At 42.7% G+C, this 19810-nt stretch overlaps 1 protein-coding gene across 2 annotated transcripts in view; it reads right to left on the bottom strand.

The window, feature by feature from the left end:
• Mctp2 (multiple C2 domains, transmembrane 2) overlaps positions 1-19810 on the bottom strand; it is a 113682-nt gene that overhangs the window by 51959 nt on the left and 41913 nt on the right. For both annotated transcript variants that reach the window (XM_013012180.1, XM_013012181.1), the window contains 3 exons: positions 17648-17741; positions 8978-9080; positions 6481-6583 (listed from right to left, as the gene is read on the bottom strand). In XM_013012180.1, coding sequence (XP_012867634.1) covers positions 6481-6583; positions 8978-9080; positions 17648-17741 — 300 coding nt within the window. The remainder of the gene's footprint in view (positions 1-6480; positions 6584-8977; positions 9081-17647; positions 17742-19810) is intronic.

Below are 19810 nucleotides of genomic sequence, written 5' to 3'. Positions count from 1 at the left end.
TTGAAACTTCATACTCTTAAAATAGCTCTGACAAAAACTGCTTAAAATTTTCTTTTACCAAAGTAATAAACTGAGTGAATTTTACAACTTTATTTTGGATCTACCAATATGATTTGCTAATATATATATATATATATATATATGTATATATGGGTGTGTGTCTCACTTTTTTTACTGCTATACAATATTCAAAATACAAATAAGGAACAAATTCTTGATTCTTTTGACAACTCTGGTCGATTTTTTTGTTTTTTAAAGCCATTATCTAAAAATGTTGCTTGGAAAGTGGTAACAGGTTTGAAGAAGAGAAAGCATAAATCTGTTAGAAATGCACGTGGGTTAAAAACAGGTAGATGGGAGCTGGGAAGGTGGTTCAGTGGTAGAGTGCTTGCCTCACACACATGAGGCCCTGGGTTTGATTCTTCAGCACCACTTAAGCAGAAAATGCCAGAAGTGGTGCTGTGGCTCAAGTGGTAGAGCACTAGCCTTGAGCTGAAGAGCTGAGGGACTGCACCCAGGCCCAGAGTTCAGGCCCCATGACACACCAAAAAGAAGGAGGAGGAGGACGAAGAGGAGGAAGAGGAGATGACTATGTAACAACATAAGTAAACACTAGCATAGTAACAGAAGAAATTATCTTTTCATTTCTGCCCACTCCATAGGATTCAACTTCCAACACAGAAACACCAGAATGCATGTGCACTTGCCAATCTCCTCCATGAGAGCATATCCAGGCTAGGAATTTAAATTGAGCCACATTCCTGCCTAAAGCCAGGTTTCCCATTTAAAACAATGGAAGGGTTGCTCTTAATCAAAATGCATTGTACCCAAAAGCTGATAGATCAAAGTATAACCCCTCTGTACAACTACCTAAAGCTAATTTAAAAAACATACATCTGAATTTTTTTTAAAAGCTTCAATGTCATCTCTCACAGTGTATGGTTTCAAACATCTACTAAATGAGAAAAATATAAGCCTAGTCAAAAGACTATTTTAAGGAGTCATGACTCATGTATACCTTCATCCTAGAAATGAGAGCTGCTTAAAACTTTACCACAAGTTAACGCTGAGATGTCCCCATGACAGAGTACGTAACTCATCCCCAAGGGAAGAGTCTCCATTCACTTGGAAATTCCTTCTGGGCTGAGATCTGGAAAGAGGTCATTTTACTGAAGAATAAGGGTCTTCAATAAAATCCTAAACTGAGTTTCACAAAGTAAACTCTAAGTCACTCAAGACCCTTATCTTCATAGTCACCTCTGTGCAGAAAAGCAGCACATGCTCCTAAGAAACACCATGAGAAAAAGCGGCTCCACAGAGCAATGGCACAGGAAGAGACATTCTCATCAGCAGAAAAATAAGCATTTCCAGGACCTTTCTGTCATTTTCCGACACACTATGACTCATCCGAAAGCTTTTGCTCAGGAGCAAAGTAACAGTCAATTGCTGGCATCATTAGCCAGTGAAAAAATGGTTCAGGGTGTGGGGGCCAAAGAAGTTGCTGAGAAGGTAGTCTGGGCTGAAAGTTTAAACTGTGGTCACCATTGAACCATTCGATGTTTATTCTGTATAAGTAAATATTAGCCCTCCTGAAACGAACTGTAAATGCAGGAACTTTTTTATATCTTAAAAAAGAAAAAACATTAAACCAAGCAGAGTGGTATAGACCTGTAATCTCAGCCACTTGGGAAGCGGGAAAAGGAGGAACTTGTGGTTCAAGACCTTCCCAGGCAAAGTCAGTGAGATCCTAACTCAAAAACCAACCAGCCAGGAGCCAGTGGCTCATGTCTGTCATCCTAGCTACTCAGGAGGCTGAGATCTGAGAATCATGGTTCAAAGTGAGCCCAGGTCAGAAAGTTCATGAGATTCTTTTTTTTTTTCTCTTTGTCGGTCATGGGGCCTGAACTCAGCCTGGGCACTGTCCCTCAGCTCTTCAGCTCAAGACTAGCATTCTACCACTTGAGCCATAGTGGTACTTCCAGCTTGTTCTGCTTATGTGGTGCTGAGAAATGGAACCCACGGCCTCATGAATGCAAGGCAAGCACTCTACCACTGAGCCACCTTCCCAGCCCCTGTGAGACTCTTTATCTCCAATATACCACTAGAAAACTGGAGTGGCATTGTAGCTCAAGAGGTAGAGCACCCGCCTTAACCTGAAGAGCTGAGGGACAGCGCCCAGGCCCAGAGTTCAAGCCCCACAACCGACAAACAACAAAACACCCACACAAAAAAAACAGAAGTCATACCACATCCTACCATCCCAGTTACTCAGGAAGCAGAGGTGGACAGATCAAAGTCTAATGCTGGCCAGGGCAAATAGAGATCCCAGCTGACAAAAAATAAGCAAGCTAGAGCAAAAAGGGTTAGAGGCTAGGCTCACAAGGTAGAGCCTCTGCCTACCAAGTGTGTTGAGGTCTTTAATTCAATCCCTAGACTATAAAATATAAAGAGGAGGGAAAAAAAGTAATTGGTTTAAGCTTTGACAATCTTTCTAAAGAAAAGTATGTTATTGGAGCCCCTCATAGAGTCTATTCTACTTTAGGTAACTCATTTGTAACCACTTGCACACCAGTATGTTTACTTGTAGATTTAAAGGTACACTCTTAATTTACGTATTCTCGTCTCTTCAGATTAACCTTGTAATGAAATGGCTTGTCCATTTCACTGGCTCTTTGAAGAGGGAAGAAACTAATACATGGAGTGCTCGATTCTACCCATTGTTTTCTGTGTTACTACTGCCCTTTCATTTTTCTTTTCATTTCTGTGTGCTCCTTGGGTTTATGTTCTTTTACAATGCTGGGACGTGAACCCAGGGTTTTGTGCATATGGGACAAATGCTCTACTGTTGAGCTATCCACCAAGACTTTCACAAATTCCTTCCTACTTTATTTTATTCATGGTTGTTTCTTTTGGTGAAGCCCTTAATTAATTTTCAACATTTATGTTTGTTTAATGACAAAGCCATTCAAGTTACAAATTTCCCGTGAACAAAACTTTGGCTTTTTCCCTAGGTTATACGTATAGTATTTAATTGTCAATTTTTTCAAGAAGTCTATCATTGTAAATTTCAATATCCACATTAGATACTTGGGATATTTTTCCCACCAAGTAGTTCCACATTTGTTTCTCTTGTTATTAAATTCTCTTCTTATAGTAGTGCAACCACAGTGTAAAGTGGCCCTTCCTAGAATCTAAGGAGTTACCCAATGGGTATCTGAGCAGAGTATGTTCTATTTTCTATCTGCATGAATACACCTACATCATATTGACAGCTTATTGTCTAAACCTTGCCACTACTTTGTCTAGAAATTGCTTAGATAGTAAAAGAAAATTCTAGAACTTCAGGCCTAGAAATCTAGTAGCTGTCAAGTGGCCCATGGGGATGTTTGCTGCTGACAAACACATTTTAGAATTTGGACTGACAAACACTGGAGTTTTCAAGAACCACCACAGCCTGACCAGACGGTGGTGGCACATGGCTATAATCCCAGCTCGGTAGGAGAAGGAGAGCCACAGAGACCCATTCCACGTCCTGAGTAGGGTCCTGACACCTCCAACATGTTTAAGGTATTCTTTCTCAGGTTCTAGAGCAGATGGAAAATTTTACTGATCATCTTTTATTTCTTTCAGTGGATGTGTTGGACCATGAGTAGGAGATGAGGAATGTGGATTGTCTGTGTGGAAAAATGACCATTTTCTGCCCCGCACTGAGATCCAGGTTGAGACTATTTTCTCTCTACATTTATTGGTATATAGTAATTGTACAAAGTTGATGATTTTCTCTGTGACATTTTTAATCCTTTGCATATTTGACATCCATACTGAAAGAAGTATATGTATCAAAGCGGGTAGTTGACCAAGAGATAGGTGTACACTTAGAATTAAAACAATCCAAGCCAATGAATCTATTTATTGTGGTTATAAGTACATGATCACATGGGTCTCCCTTTGTACCTGGCCTCCACCGTGGCTTCAAGCTCATTCACATAAAGAATTCCCTGATCAACTATCTCCTGGATAACTAACTGTGGTAACAGAATGTTTGCCCTTCACATTGCATTATCTACCTCAATGGCAAAAATTTTGTTGCAACCATCTAAAAACCACGTATCACGCTGTGAATCATGATCATGTAGGGGAAAATCTCCACACAGGTGGGCTGGGAAGGTGGCTCCATGGTAGAATGCTTGCCTTGCATGCATGAGGCCCTGGGTTCGATTCTTCAGCATCACATAAACAGAAAAAAAAACACAAGGGGTGCTATAGCTGAAGTGGTAGAGCGCCAGCCTTGAGCTGAAGAGCTGAGGGGCAGCGCCCAGGCCCTGAGTTCAGGCCCCACAACTGACAAAAAATTAAAATAAAAAAAAGAAAACTCCGCACAGGTGAGCCCGTGTGGCTGAATGCCCCATTGGAAATGCAAATAAGGATTTGTGCCACACTTACTGTGAGCAAACTGTTTTAGAAAATTCGCCCCATGAAGTTAATTAAGTGAAGCCACTACTGGTGAAGGACAAGAGGTGTGTGCACTGTTCACTGAGAACTCTGAGCTTCTGTGGGGCAGAGTATGTGCAGAGGACTCTATGTTATTGTTTCAAGATGCAACTACTCAGGTAGCTGAGTTCAAAGTCAGCCCTAGCCAAAAAGAAAAAAGTCCATGAGATTCTTATCTCCAATTAACCACCCCCAAAAAAGAACATCATCCTTGAGCTTTGGGGGAGGGGAGGGGGGAATAAGTCTTGGGGAAGAAATAAAGTCTTACTGGCTGATGAAGGCAAAACAACTCTACGACAAATTGTGTTTAATGGCTGGATGAGAAGCTGAAATTCACTCCTTTAGAAGAGTTCAAGCCTTGAGTTCAAAACCCCAGAACTGCCACCAAAAAAAAAAAAAGATGATGCAGGGTCTCATAAAATATTGATGACTGTTTTCTTGGTTATTTGGGAATCACAATGCTTTTCCTGTTTTACATATATAGTTAATTCAAAGAATTATATTCACCTAGCAAGAAAATGTTGTATAAATATTGACCTGTCTACAAAAGTGCATGGAGAAATAAATGTCAAAGAGAGAGAGGAGGAGGAGGAGGAAGAAGAAGAGAAAGAGGAGGAAGAGGAGGAGGAAGAAGAGGAAGAGGATGAGGAGGAGGAGGAGGAGGAAGCGGAGGAGGAAGAGGAGGAGGAAGAGGAAGAAGAGGAAGAGAAGGAGAAATAAGTGGAAGAGGAGGGAGGAGGAGGAAGAAGAGGAAGAGGAAGAAGAGGAAGAGGAGGAGGAGGAGGAAATAATTGTAAAAGAATGCTTTTGCTCCTTTAGACCTCTATAAAAGTGAACCCCATATTCTGGTTACATGTGTTCTTCCAGGAATAACTGACAGCGTATGTAATAATAAAAAAAAGGTGGGGGGAGGAAACCCCAAATTACCATGTCTTCTCTCTGAGTCCTGGAGCCCAGCACCAGAGGCTCAGAGCATTTGGCAGGAGCGGGTGGTACAAGGGGACAGATGCTCCAGGCAGGCTAGTGGGGTAACATCAGGGATATGAGAACTTGGGGAGAAATTAACCAAGCGATCAAAAGCCGGCGAAGAGATATTAAGAGGTACCACTCAGCCCCCTCTTCCGTAAACAGTGCCGGAGCTAGATCCATCCCGTGGTTAAATTACAAAGAGCTCCATCCATGAAAATACGCAAATAGCTTTGGGGGAGGGGAGGGGGGAATAAGTCTTGGGGAAGAAATAAAGTCTTACTGGCTGATGAAGGCATAACAACTCTACGACAAATTGTGTTTAATGGCTGGATGAGAAGCTGAAATTCACTCCTTTAGAAGAGTTCAAGCCACATACTTTTAGTGTCCAATTAAATAATAAACTCAGTCCCCACCTCTCCCCTTTACTCCTAGAAAGGAGATGGCGAATGCTTTCCCTGAGGCACTTGATAAGTATTTTTTTTCATTCAGTTCTTCCTCTTGGCTTCCCCCTCACTGAACACAGTAAATACTCTTCCTTCTCCAAGTGAGACCCCTGTACTTTCTTCCACACGAAGTATCTTGTGAGTTTGAAAATAAAATCACTATCCAAAAGATAAATGAAACTTTGGGGTAGCTGAACGAAGAACAAATGTGTGTTCACCAGCAACTCATCATTTTTAAAAATGTGTTTTAAAATACATGTGTGTTTGGCCTTAAGATATGGAGAGAGAGAGAGAGAGAATTCCTTGAAATCCAATAGAAAGGAATGAAAGAGTGAATTGAAAGACTGGTCAAAATGTTTGGATTGGCTAAGTCAGTACTAGGCAAACACAGAAAAGAGTATGTCTGCTTACATCTGAAATAAAAGGAGAGAAATAAACAGGAGTTTCTGAAAACAGCTAGCAGGAATTCCCCCCACCCCCTCACACACACACTGAGAAAGATAAAGCAACTCTAGACCTGCAAAACTGGTTGGCTCTAAAATGAGTCACGAATGGTTGATCAACAGAGAGAACTTACAGATAACAAAGGAATGGCAACTTTTCCAAGAAAATCAGGGGGCTTATCTCCATCTTCATCAAGCACTGTCACTTCCAGAACATCATGGATATCTTTAATTGGACTGAAATAAGAAATATCAAGTGTTACACACAAACACACACACACATACACACACACACACACACACACACGTGAAGTCTGTTCCATGAAGGTCTAAAAACACAGATTCGCTAATTAAGCCTGTGTGTCCTCTGAGTATAAAACTACCATTTAATTAAATTCCAAAAATTAAATCAAACTGACTGTATTCCCAAACCTTCCATCATACACAATTCAGACATCCATTGGAAAAAAAAAAAAAAGGAGGCAACTTTTTACTGTGACATTTTCTAATGGGCATGCAATCATGGCTGAGATTGTTAAAGAAACAGGAATTAAGAATGAAAAGGAGAGATGTTTTTAAAAAAAAGAACAAGGAGGTAAAAGAGAAAGCGATGTCAAAGAAAAGCGAAAAGACCCCATTTCTTTCAATTAATGAAGGATTCTCATTTGAAAAGGCAAAGTGGTAAAACTCACTCTGTGCTGACATCCTTTTTTTTAATCTCCCATGGTGGAAATACAAAACACCCCACCATGCATATTTAAGAATAATTTTTTCTTTACATTGACCAGAAGCCAGACCCCCAGTGGGAATGAACACTGGAGTCACGGACCACTGGCAATACACTCAGAAAACAGGAAACTCTTACACCAGGCATCTGGTAGACCTCGGTTAACAACACAGATTCCCTTCTCCCATGCCCTTGGGAAACACTACGAATACAATCAACCACATTTGAAACAAACTTAAATTTGTTGGCACAGCCTGAGCATTTTACCCAGCTTTTGGGGGAAGGGGGGACCTGACGGTAGCATCAACTCGCCAAATCCAACAGCCCTCCCTTGATAGTCAAGGGCCTTGCAAGCTAATGAAATCTCTGAAACTTGAATCCATCTAAGTCTCCTACATGGCCTAGTTTGATGGAGTACAAGGGGCCCGGCTATAAGGAAAAGGTCACCGGGATAAGTGAGAATAGAGGAAGCCATGAGGAGTCTAAGGGTTCACAGATAACCTGTATTTTCCCAACAATGGCAGCAGTAGCAGAATATAGCGCTTTGCCCATTGAAGTATTATCATAACATCTAAGCTCCCTGAATTTAGGATAGGTCTCCATTTGTAACTTTTCATTAACTCAGAAATGAATTAGTCTAGATAGATGAGTTTCCATCTACTCACAGGTTAACTTAGTGATCCCTAAGTGAACAACTTTACAAAACTACTCTTCTAACGTGCCACTGCAGTTCCAAATAGTTTTTTTATTATCAACATCATACTCTATATGACAAAAAGATGAGAGTTTTGTGGAAGGAAAAATAATAATAAAAGTGCCTCTCTGTACATAAAAATTTAGCAGTTTCATTCCACTTAAGGACCCCAGCCTACCCCACACATTAAATGGAATCTGCCCAGATGCCCTTTTCAATGGACAAATACATTGAGAAAATGTAATATACACACACAATGGAACTTTACTTATCTATTAGAAAGAATAATGTTGTACCATTCATAAGGAAAAGGAGAGACTTGGAAAAAATTATATTAAGTAAGCCAGACACAGAGCAACAAGGGCTGCATGCTTTCCCTTGTTTGTGGTGGATAGGATATGCCTATAAATCTATAAATAATGGGCAGCATGCAAGTGAGTACAAATGAATTAAATGACGTAAAGCAGACCCTACAGAGAGCTCAAATAGTATAACCTTTTAGAAAGATTAGGTCAGAGCCCAACAAAATCAACACGAGGAAATGGGTACGTGCAAGAAGGGGAGGGAATGGGACCAATGGGAGAGAGGTAGACAAATGAAGAGGGGAAGGGGGAAAATGAAGTCAAGAATTAACTATAAAAGCCAGATACTGATGGCTCACACCTGTAATCCAAGCTACTCAGGAGGCTGAGATATCTGAGGGTCATGGTTCGAAACCAGCTCAGGCAAGAAAGTCCATGGAACTCTTTATCATTAAGAAACTACTCAAAAAAAAAAAAAAAACTGGAAGTATCACTGCGGCTTCTATGGTAGAGCACTAGCCTTGAGCAAAAGAAGCTCTGGGACAGTGCCCAGGCCCAGAATTCAAGCTCCAGGACTGGCAAAAAGAAAAAAGAATTCATTGTATAGACCACAAAATGAAGAAAAGTAAGGGGCATTTGCCTAGCATCTGCAATGTCCTGGGTTCGATACCTAGTACCAAAAAAAAAAAAAAAAAGGAAAGGCCAAAAGAAAACACAGAAAAAGAAAGAAAATAGTAAGGGAAAGATGGGTCAAAGGAGGGCGGGAATGTTGAAGGGTTGGCACCGAGGAAGATGCACTGTGTTCCTAAACTGCTTTCTTATATGGCACCTCCTTCGTACAACCACTGAAAGACAAAATATAAATAAATAAAGCTGCTCCTGCAAATAGCAGAGGCCAAGGCACTTACAAGGTAAAGACTTTGTTCCACTCCGGGTTGAGGTTCTTGTAAATGGTATGTGTCTGCAGTCGATCATTACCCAACTCCAGCAAGCAGAAAGGATCGCTCTTTCCTAGAAAGAGAACGAAGAAGACATTGACAGAGAACACTGGCTCAAAGACAAATGGACCTCCCAAAGGACACAAGCAAAGTGAAAGGCGGCCATTCGCTTTTCCCACAATGAACTTGTGTTTGCAGAACGACGGAAGTGAGGTTCCTTTCCCCACAAGCTCTGTGGAGGGCCAGTGAGGGATTCTGGAGCTATAAACACCCAACCAGGAAGGAGCATCTTAAAGGATCCCAGACTGATACCTAGATCCCAGACTGATACCTAGCCTGAGAGGTAACTCTAAAAGCAAGGTGAGCACCAGGTCTCATGAGAGAGGTCACCAGCATCACATATCATCAGGACAATGCAAACCAAGTACAAAGCAGAATGGCTATTATCAAAAAGGCAAAAAGTTCATCACCCACCAGTGACTCATGGCAGGAAAAAAATAATCCATGGGACTCTTATCTCCAGTTCACAAGCAGAAAGCTGGAAGTGGAGGTATGGCTCAAGTGGTAGAGCACCAGCCTTGAACAGAAAAAAAAAAATCAAGCTGAGCAAGACTTTGAGGCCTTGAGTTCAAACCCAGTACCACCTCCCCTTCCCCCTCAAAAAGGCAAAAAAAATTCACAAATGTTGGTGTGGAAATGGAGGTGGAGATGATTATAAACATTTCTGGAAGGAATGCAAATGAATACCATCGTAGAAAAAAATTACCACTGAGATGATTGTGGAATCCAGCTAGACCACTGTCAAGTATGCAACCAAAGGAAAAGATCAGTATGTTGAAAGATAGTCTCACTTTCGCATGATTATTGTAGCACTGACCCCCCAGAGGCACAAAATTAACATTTAAAAAAGGATGCGACCTATGTGCTCATCAATTTATGGAAGGACAAAGAAAATGAGGTTCACCTATACCTTGGTCTACTATTCAGCCAGGAAAAAAGATTGGCACTTGTGCATTTTTCATAACGTGGATGAGTCTGGAGGACTCACAGAAGAACAAATAACATGATGTCACCCGAATATATAAAATCCAAAGAGCTGTTCCCGTGGACGTCAACAGGACAGTGATTACAGGAGAGCATAGAGCGAAGGAAAGTAAGGACTGAGAATGTCTGGCCTACGCATACAAAATCACAGTGAGGCAGGAGGAAAAAGTTCTTGCGTTCTACTTCATGACAGCTTGGCTGTCCTTAGAAAGATTGTCTTGGCTCATTCAAAATGGCTTGAAGAAATTATTTTGAATGTTCTACCTACAAAGAAACCATACAGTTGTAAAACTGACAGATCGCGAAATACCCTGACTTAATCATTACACAATGCATAAGCTTATAGAACATTCCAACAGGATGTAGTCATTAAAAACGGTTTTCCAATGCCTGGTGCCAATGGCTCACACCCCAATTCCTAGCTAATAAGGAGAGTGAGACCTGAGGATCCTGGTTCAAAGCCAGACCTGGCCAGAAAGTCTGTGAAACTCTTATCTTCCTTTAATAACAAAAAGCCACAAGTGGGCCTTGAGCACAAGGCTCAGGGACAGTGCTCAGGCCCAGAGCTCAAGCCCAGGACCAGCAAACAAACAAACAAAGGCACTCTGAAAGTCATCTCTACTTTCTGCTTAGATTCTCTTTAGGTTCATAGGCATACACTTCTCCAATTGGAAGTCTGTGGAAACGTATAGGATTCCATGTTCAGGTGTGGAATAGCACAGGAATACCGCTTCTGGAATTAAAGCTCTGTCGGATGTGAGTGGCCACAGGGATGTGCAATCTTACATACTCAGTACATTAGAAGGTCACACGGGCCGCTCTTGAAGACCATGCACACTTGGACAGACCAGTCAATTAACATTAAAAAATGATGTTCCTCCCTTGCTTCTTCTCCAACTTTATTTCCCATATGCTCCAAAGAACGAACGGGCACACACACACACACACACACACACACACACAGAGAGAGAGAGAGAGACCCACTAACCAAGTTAGATCTCAGAAATTACCAAGTAAAAATTGTCCCGTGTTACAGTTAGCAGAGGGACCTAGAATTGGAATGGCCAGGAAAAAGCTTCTATCATTCCATAATGGCCATCGGACGTGAACTGACCACCTGCCCCTAGGGTACACGGGTGCTTTGTAAAGCGCTGTGTGCTAAATTAATTGGGGGACATAAAGAGATGTGCTTCTTCAACAAATGCTCCCTGAAGTCCTAGGCCAGGGCCTAATGTCCAGGGAACCCAGACCTCTTGACCTCTGACCCACGGTTCTGAGCACCGAAGCTACATTTAATCCTCCTAATAACCAAGAGTGTTGAGGTATTGTACATTCTGAGAGCCTTCCAGGAGCTTGTATTTTGTTTCTTTTTAATGTCAAAGAGCAGACTGTGGGTGAGAGTCAGTGTTAAACAGGAGATTCCTCTCCTGACTCGTGGCTGTCCCGCTCAGATGACTAGCTCAGGCTTTTACATCAGTGCCATTCTTCAGCACTATACAACAATCAAGCCACGGGCATAAATACACCAGTTAGACTTCTCGATCCTGACGAAAAATAAATAAAAAGGCAGGATCCTTGTCAAAATTTTTGCAGAAAATAAATTGATGGAAATAATGTCATCTAGCTCTCGGAATCTCTGCAAAAAAAGAAGTCAGGCTCAAAAAACTTTACACTCAGCTAGGCGCCGGTGACACATGCCAGTAATCCTACCTACTCAGGAAGCTGAGATCTGAAGATCATGGTTCAAAGCCAGCCCAGGCAGGAAGGCCCATGCACAAGCCAGAAGTGGTGCTGTAGTTCAAGTGGAAGAGCACCAACCTGGAGCAAAAAAAACGCTAAGGTACAGTGACCAGGCCCTGAGTTCAAGCCCCAGTACTGGCATACACGTGCATGCATGCATGCATGCACACGCGTGCGCGCGCACACACACACACACACACACACACCAAACTAATGAATGAATGATAGATTATCTACTAGAAGAAACAAGAAACTCGGCCAATATTCCAACCTAAGGAAAGTCTAATGCAACCCACTGTTTCTCCAAATATCACACCCCTCCACCTATCTGACTATACCCACTTGCAGTATGAATTCTGCTCTCCGACTTCTAGGCAGATTTGTTAGTCTATGGTATCTCACCTAGCCAACTACCTATACCCCCACCTGGTAGGAACTCAGAAAGAGATTTTTTTTTGCACCTGTAACCAGAGTAGCCTTGATCGCTTTTCCTAACTATCCAAAACACACAAAGCTTTTGTTGGTGGTGGTGGTCGTGGGGCCTGAACTCTGGGGCCTGGGCACGGTCCCTCAGCTCTTCAGTTCAAGGCGAGAGCTCTATCACTTGAACCACAGCACCACTTCCAGCTTTTTCTGTTTATGTGATGCTAAGGAATCGAACCCAGGGCCTCATGCTTTGCAAGGCAAGCACTCTTCCACTGAGCCACCTTCCCAGCCCCCTACCAAGCCTTTTAAACAGTGGAGAGTGCAGACACAGGGGCACACAAATCCACCATCGTGCACAGAGAGTCGCGGTCCTTCCAAGACGGGGCCTGCGGCCGTGCATTCTGTGCAGCAAGGGGCTGGGTTGGATGCAGGGGGGAAAGCAGAGCAAAGGAAAGCCAGACGCCACGGTCTCCTCACCCACGGAGAAAGTGAAGAGCACACTGGCTCCTGGCTCCGCTCAGGTATGACAGCCCCCATTCCGCCACCTGGGCTTTGACAGCTACTTAACCGTGTGTCAGACTATTAGTAGGTGTCAACACGGCGCCTCCAGAGACCCCAACATGACACGCCATCAGCCCTGGCTCTGGAGACACCGCCTGGCACTTTTAATGAAGGCCCGGGGTGACTGCAGGAAGGGCAGACCCAGCCCGGCGGGGCGGAGGCACAGGTGGGCACCTGCTGCGGCTCTGGCTCTCCTGAGCAAGCGGTGCTTCGCCGTCCTAACTAATGAGGCCCCCAGCCCCCGCCGCAAACTTCAGTCACCAGCCCCCCCAGGAACCCGCCGCACTGACCCTCCGAGATAATTCCGTCAAAGCTCATTAAAATGCTGCCTTTATTAAGATTACGGCATACACCGGCGGGGAGACGGCAAGAAGAAAAGAAAGACATGCAAACACTTACGGAGTAATTTATGGACGCTTTATAGATTGATTCCTTTCTCTTGAAAGGTTGGGGGGGGAGGGATAGGCTCTGAGTAAGATTGAAGGGATGAATCTTTGTATTGGGGAGTCACGGGCTCCCCTAATAAATCAAAACAACCAACTGTTCCTCACCCGTATGCTGAGACATGAGTGCTAGGTGGATGGGTACCCAGAGATTTGAGTAGGGGGGTGTTCTTTTTGCCTATTTTGTTGTCAGATACCCAAATGACCTCCTGTATTCAAGATGATACAAATCACCTTGACGTAGCTGTGCCGTTGGTGAACCATTCTCATGATACAAGAGTTTCAGGACCTTGTTTTAATATTTTTCAACACTTGAATAAACACATTTGAGCAGCAAGCGTGTGTGTGTGTGTGTGTGTGTGTGTGTGTGTGTGTGGTGTGGTGTGTGTGTGTGTGTGTGGTGTGTGTGTGTGTGTGTGTGCGCACGCGTGCGCGCATGTTTGTGGGCTACAATGGGGCTTGAACTTAGGGCCTCGTGCTATTCCTTAGCTTTTTGTTGTTGTTTTTTTTGGGGGGGGGGTTCTTGCTCAAGGCTGGGCTCCATTCTATCATTTGAGCCACATCCCCGCGTCCACCTTTTGGGTGGTAAATTGCAGGCTAGCTTGGAACATTCTGTTCCCCTGTTCCCTGCTCTCCACTGTGCCAACGCCCTCTCAGCCTTGAGCTATCCGCTCAAACTTCACTTGCAATTCAACCAGTCAGGCACCGTCGGCTGAGAGTCCCCACCCCAGGACCCTGACCTGATGAATATCATTACGTTTAGAGAGTCACCGCTCAGTCGTTATTCAGTCCACAGGCGTGACGTCAAAGACCCAGCTTTTTTCTGCTACGACGTCACCAGAGCCCATCACAGAAGAAATACATGCTGAAATACACTGGGATAAAACGAAGAATCGGCCACTAAGATCAAAGGGATTCACGCTAATTTGCGGAAGGCCACAAATGAACCGACTTCATTCCCTCTCCTCACGACACCATAAACTTGAAACTGTTCAATCTTTTACATCCTCCCCTCCCACCCCACCCCAACTTTACACAGACCAGGGTCCCTGTTCTGTGGCTGACAGTTAAAACAGATGGCTTGCCAATGTGGATTTATATAGGTTTTCACAAGTTCTTGATTTGGGTTCAGCTGTCTAGAAGGTTCTCAGGAAAATTAAGAGCATTCTATCAGCAGCACCGCATTCTCTCCCAGGCCATGTTTTTCCCCCTAGAAAATATGGCGTCTTTAAGAGAAGATGTATCTCTACAGGTAGGACTTTCAGAAACAGACAATGAAAATCAACCAGAAAATGGGCATGCGGCCTAAAATTACGAGCGAACAATAACCACAAGGTAATTCTTTCCTGACACAAACAGACTTAACGCCTCAAAACAAAATTACCAAACAGCTCGATGCTACTGATAATCTTTCACAGAGGTAACTCAAAAGTCAGTCTTAGACTCTAAGCAGAAAAAAAAAATTCTGCCGTGTATTTTGGGGGGGTTTCAGTGCACTGAGATTATCATGTTTTGGTCACCAGTTTCAAAGAACAGCATTTTTATGTATAAGAGTTGATGAGCTCACAAAACTATTTTATATTCATAAGACTGCAGTCCAGATTGCCAAAAATAGAAAAAGTACAAGGATTAAACTAGTTTAGCATGATAATTCCCCTAACACAAAGCTTTTTTTTTCATTTTTAGCAGGAGAGAGAAATAGAATTTTAAAAAAAACAGCAAAGTATTTATGAGCGGCAACTGTAGATTTTAAAGCCATGTGAAAATTGAACTACGTAACTTGAAGGTAGAGATAGGACTAAAAAGAAGGGGGGACGAGAGGAGGGGTAACATTGGTCAAGATGCATTGTGCTCACAATCTGACTTGTAGAATTAAAACCCCTTTGTAAAACTACTTAAAGTAACAATGATAAAGCCAAAAAAAATAGTGATTGGAGAGCTAAAGAGGGGAGCGATGCTTGTATTCCCGAAAATTAAGGAGATGATACACAATAATTCAGCAAAAAGAAATCCTTGGAAATTTCACATCTCTCCCACTAGACTCCGCTAAAATAAATGTAATAAAGAATGAAGGAGGGCTGGGAAGGTGGCTCAGTGGTAGAGCGCTTGCCTTGCATACATGAGGTACTAAGTTCGATTCCTCAGCACCATATAAGCAGGGGGAAAAAAGCCGGAAGTGGTGCTGTGGCTCAAGTGGTAGAGTGCTAGCCTTGAGCTGAAGAGCTGAGGGACAGTGCCCAGGCGCAGAGTTCAGGCCCCACGACCAGACCCAAAAACAACAACAACAAAAAAAAAAAGAATGAGGAAAGCATCATTTGATGGGTATGTTAGTCCTGTTTACCTAAAGTTTTAACCCTCAAAATACTTATGAAGATGTCAGGGAGCCAAGGGCAGTTTGAAAGAACTAAGAAGTCCTTGTGTGGGATCCTCTCTCCATCCTGGTCCATCAGACGCATGGATTCATGCAATTGCAGAATGAATGGGAAGCCAGAAGCCAGAAGGGCTTGAGCCTGCATTTTAAACGTGCCAAGAGCACCTCCTAGTGGCACAACCCTTTCTGGTCCTCGCGTGGGTGAAATTTCTCATCTACATGGAAGACACAGATTGCCCTCCACCTCTGCCATCAAGTGTAAGCAGTTACTTATTTCTCAAATGTTCCTGGCACTGTCAATTGTATCTCTTCTGATCCTCCAGGGAGCAAAGGCTTTGGTTGGTTTTTCATTGTACTGCAGACCAAAGCAATGGATAACACTAAGGATCATGGCAAGCAGACTTGAGTTCCTACTGTATGTCATGGCTGCTGGCCACTTAGAAGTATTCACTATATCCATACTGCCACCTCCTTTTCATATGACTTCTCTTTTCCACCCACATTTCTTTTTCTCCCCATTATGGTGGACATGATGGCACCGGTTGTTACACCAGCAGCTGGAAGACTGAAGCAGAAGGATTGTACCAGTTTGAGGTCAGCCTGAGCAATAGAGAACCCTGTCTCAGCCAGGGCCCATGGCTTACAGCTATAGCCCTAGCTAGTCAAGTGACTGAGATCTGAGAATCACGGTTTGAGGCCAACCTGAGCAGGAAAGTCTTTGAGATGCTTATCTCCAATTAGTCACCAAAAATGCCAGAGGTGGGAGGTACGGCTCAAGTGATAGAGTCAAACTTGTTTAAGTCCCTCTCTACTGGCACATACAAAGAGAAAGACACAGACAGACAGACAAACAGAGACCCTGACTCCAGCACAGCAACCACCAAAAGTTAGATTACGACTGTGTGGATTAGGCCTTTCTAGACGAGAGCTCATTAGAAAATTCACACAGAAGCTTGATGCTTATAAGAAACATAGCAGGTGAAACTGGATTCTGAAACCCAAAAGTACTTCTGGAATAAAGACATATTTAGCAAATCAGAAGACTCATTAATTTTCTCATAAATAATCCAGAGATAGTAAAATACAAGGTCGCTTAGTCAAACTACACAGTTTTATTTCATTTTTAAGCAGTTCTTTCCTTTTTTTCCATATTTGAACCCTTTGATTTTTCACTCCAAAATGTTCTTGTGAATACATTGAATGAAAACAAAACAACCATTCTCCCCCCTACCCATTCCCCCATAAACAAGGTTTGCCGAATACTATGGATTTTGCTAAGACTTTTTGTTGGTTGTTTGGTTGGTTTTCATTATTTCTTATTTGGTTATTTTTGGTTTTGTTTGTTTCAAATTCCTCTACCATTTGGCTGTCAAAGACCTATTTGAAGATGATACATTAGCCATAAATAACTGATGTACATCAATACTGATACCATGGGTAAAATAAATTAGGTTATAACCCACATGTGGATATTGTTGTAAATAAAGCTTTAAAAACTACTTTGAATACATTACTGCTAGTTCCTTCAGATCAAAAATCTCCAACTACAGAAGAAGGTTTTGGGGGTTTGTTTTGTTTTTTCTTTTCTTACAAATACTGCTCAAGGCGTAATAAGGAAGTTCTCTTAGAGGCCTTAAAACATTTCCTGAGGCAGTAACGATATAGATTCATCACAAAGCTGTACCAAAGCACTTAGAAGACAAAACAGTTCATTCTTGAAAGTTACCAGATAACCCTAAATATGTGTGTGAAACCCACAAATGTCAAAGGCACATGGGAAAATAGTTGCCTTAAGTGTCAAAGGCCCTCGTGAAAACAGCTAATATCTTCAGAAGACGCAACTACAAAGAGAGGGGAATTAGGAAAAAATGTCCACAGCAGGTGCAATGCATTAATGAATATTAAACGATCATTTTTCCAGGGGGTTCAGCCACAATCCTTAAAAATGTATTCTCTTCCAACTTGACCCAAAGCATTATCTTTGAATCTGCTTCCCGTTCCCTTTCCTTTTCTCGACGCTGGGAAGTTGTGGATTCTGCTGCTGTTGTTCTGTACCTGAAAAGTCTGCCGCTAGGAGGTCCACAGCTTTTAGAACCTTCACCTGCAAAATGCCAACATCCTTCGTGTCCTTCAGGGAATTCTGCAAAGCCTGCGGGAGAGGAAAGCCACAGGTTGAGGACAGCGCCCTAAGATACCACAAACACCCGCAAATCCCACAGGAAGGACAGTGTAGGTTTGCCTTCCCTTCCTTGTGAAATTCCTAGCCACGTATGTATGGAATCTGCATATATATATATATATATATATATATATATATATATATATAATGTATATATATGTGCATACACACACCTACATACATACATACACACACACACACACACACACACACACACACATTAGGCCAGCCAACAGGACACGTCGACATTTTCTAGCAGCCAGATTAAAAAAGCAAACTGACTGAGAATTAATTAACTGCAACCTCAAAATAAACAAATTAGAAGCGCCTGCAATCTGCTTTTCACATCGCCCCCTGGTGTTAGCTGAGATACCCCACCGGGAAAATGTGTGGGTAGAATTACATTCGTTCCCTTCTTTTTCTCTTTAATTCAACTTTTAAATGTTGCCTCAAAGGCAACATTATTCTGATCTAGTTAGGATCAACTTTATGGAGACCAGAGGACTAAACAGAGGCCCGACGTAGAGATTACCCATGGAAAGAGTTGAGGGTTACAAGTAGTGAATTTGTTTTTTAATGTTGGTTTTAGCCGAGTCTTTAGACATTTTAGCATTCATGTATCATCTGTGTGTGTGTGTGTGTGTGTGTGTGTGTGTGTGTGTGTGTGTGTGTGTGTGTGTGTGTGTGTGTGTCACTCCTGGGAAATGAACTCAGGGCCTGGGTGCTGTCCTTGAGGTTGTTTGTTCAAGGCTAGGGTGTTCTACCACTTGAGCCACAGCTCTACTTCCAGCTTTTTGGTGGTTAATGGCTCTGAACCTGGATCCTCAGATCTCAGACTCCTGAGTAGATGGGATTACATGTGTTAACCACAGGCACCCAGCCCTAAGAACTTTCCAACATTGTTTCTCCTTCGTATGTTCAGTATAAATGAATCAATTATGTAATTTCTAAGCTAACATGAAAGGACTAGAACAAAATGATTTAATACTTTAGAGATAAATGTCTTAGAAAGAGTATTGATTATTGCTGGGCACCAATTGCTCATGACTGTAAGCCTAGGTATGCAGGAGGCAGGAAAGACACAGAAGTCCATGAGACTCCATCCCCCCAAAGAACCAGCAAGATGCAGAATAGAAGTGTGACTAAAATGGCCATGAACACAAAAGCCTTGTGGAAGTATAAGACTCTGAGTTCAAAGCCTGGTAGGGGTGTACACACACACAACATATCATCTATTCTTACAACCTAGCTAACAACCTAATCCAGGGTCCTTAAGGGAACATGCTGGTCAAGAATGTCCTAAACAAACAGTAACTGCTGAGCACCAGGGGCTTGTGCCTATCCCCCTAGCCAGCCAGAGGAGGAGTACCCAAAGAAACTGGAAATGGAGCTGTAGCTCCCATGGTAGTTGTTAGCCTTGAGCACAAAAGCTCAGCGACAACATTCAGGCCCTGATTTGTGTGTGTGTGACAACATTCAGGCCCTGATTTTGTGTGTGTGTGTGTGACAACATTCAGGCCCTGATTTTGTGTGTGTGTGTGACAACATTCAGGCCCTGATTTTGTGTGTGTGTGTGTGTACAAACCCACTTTGTGTTTCAAACCATTTACAAAGATCACTCCTCATACCCTGAGGCATTATTCATGACTACCATGACTACTGTTACTTTATAAATACAAAACAAGTCTCATGGATTTCATCCATTTCTCTACTTATCCGTGGGAAAGCTGGCGGGAGGAGGGGGTAAGTTTCCATTTTCACCTTCAAACTTTCGTTTCCTAGTTAAGGAAATGAGTCATCAGAGAGAATGTCAATAGTAAATTCTGTCCAAACTCCACACTACGTCAACCTGACATGTAGATTCTGGGCTGAAAATGAGACATGGAGCTAGGATTTGCACCCTTCAAGACAGAGAATTATTCAACTGATCAATACGCCACGGCTCTGGGAAGCGCGGAAAGATACAGCCATTGAACAGGGATCCATCTTTGTTTCTCTCCTGTAGCTTGCTTATAACATGTTTTGCAGGGATGGCAGAC

Source organism: Dipodomys ordii, unplaced genomic scaffold, assembly GCF_000151885.1.
Source record: "Dipodomys ordii isolate 6190 unplaced genomic scaffold, Dord_2.0 Scaffold15, whole genome shotgun sequence".
NCBI classification, from domain to species: Eukaryota; Metazoa; Chordata; class Mammalia; order Rodentia; family Heteromyidae; genus Dipodomys; species Dipodomys ordii.
Note: the sequence above shows the minus strand (reverse complement) of the source record. Positions and strands in the feature narration are given on the sequence as shown.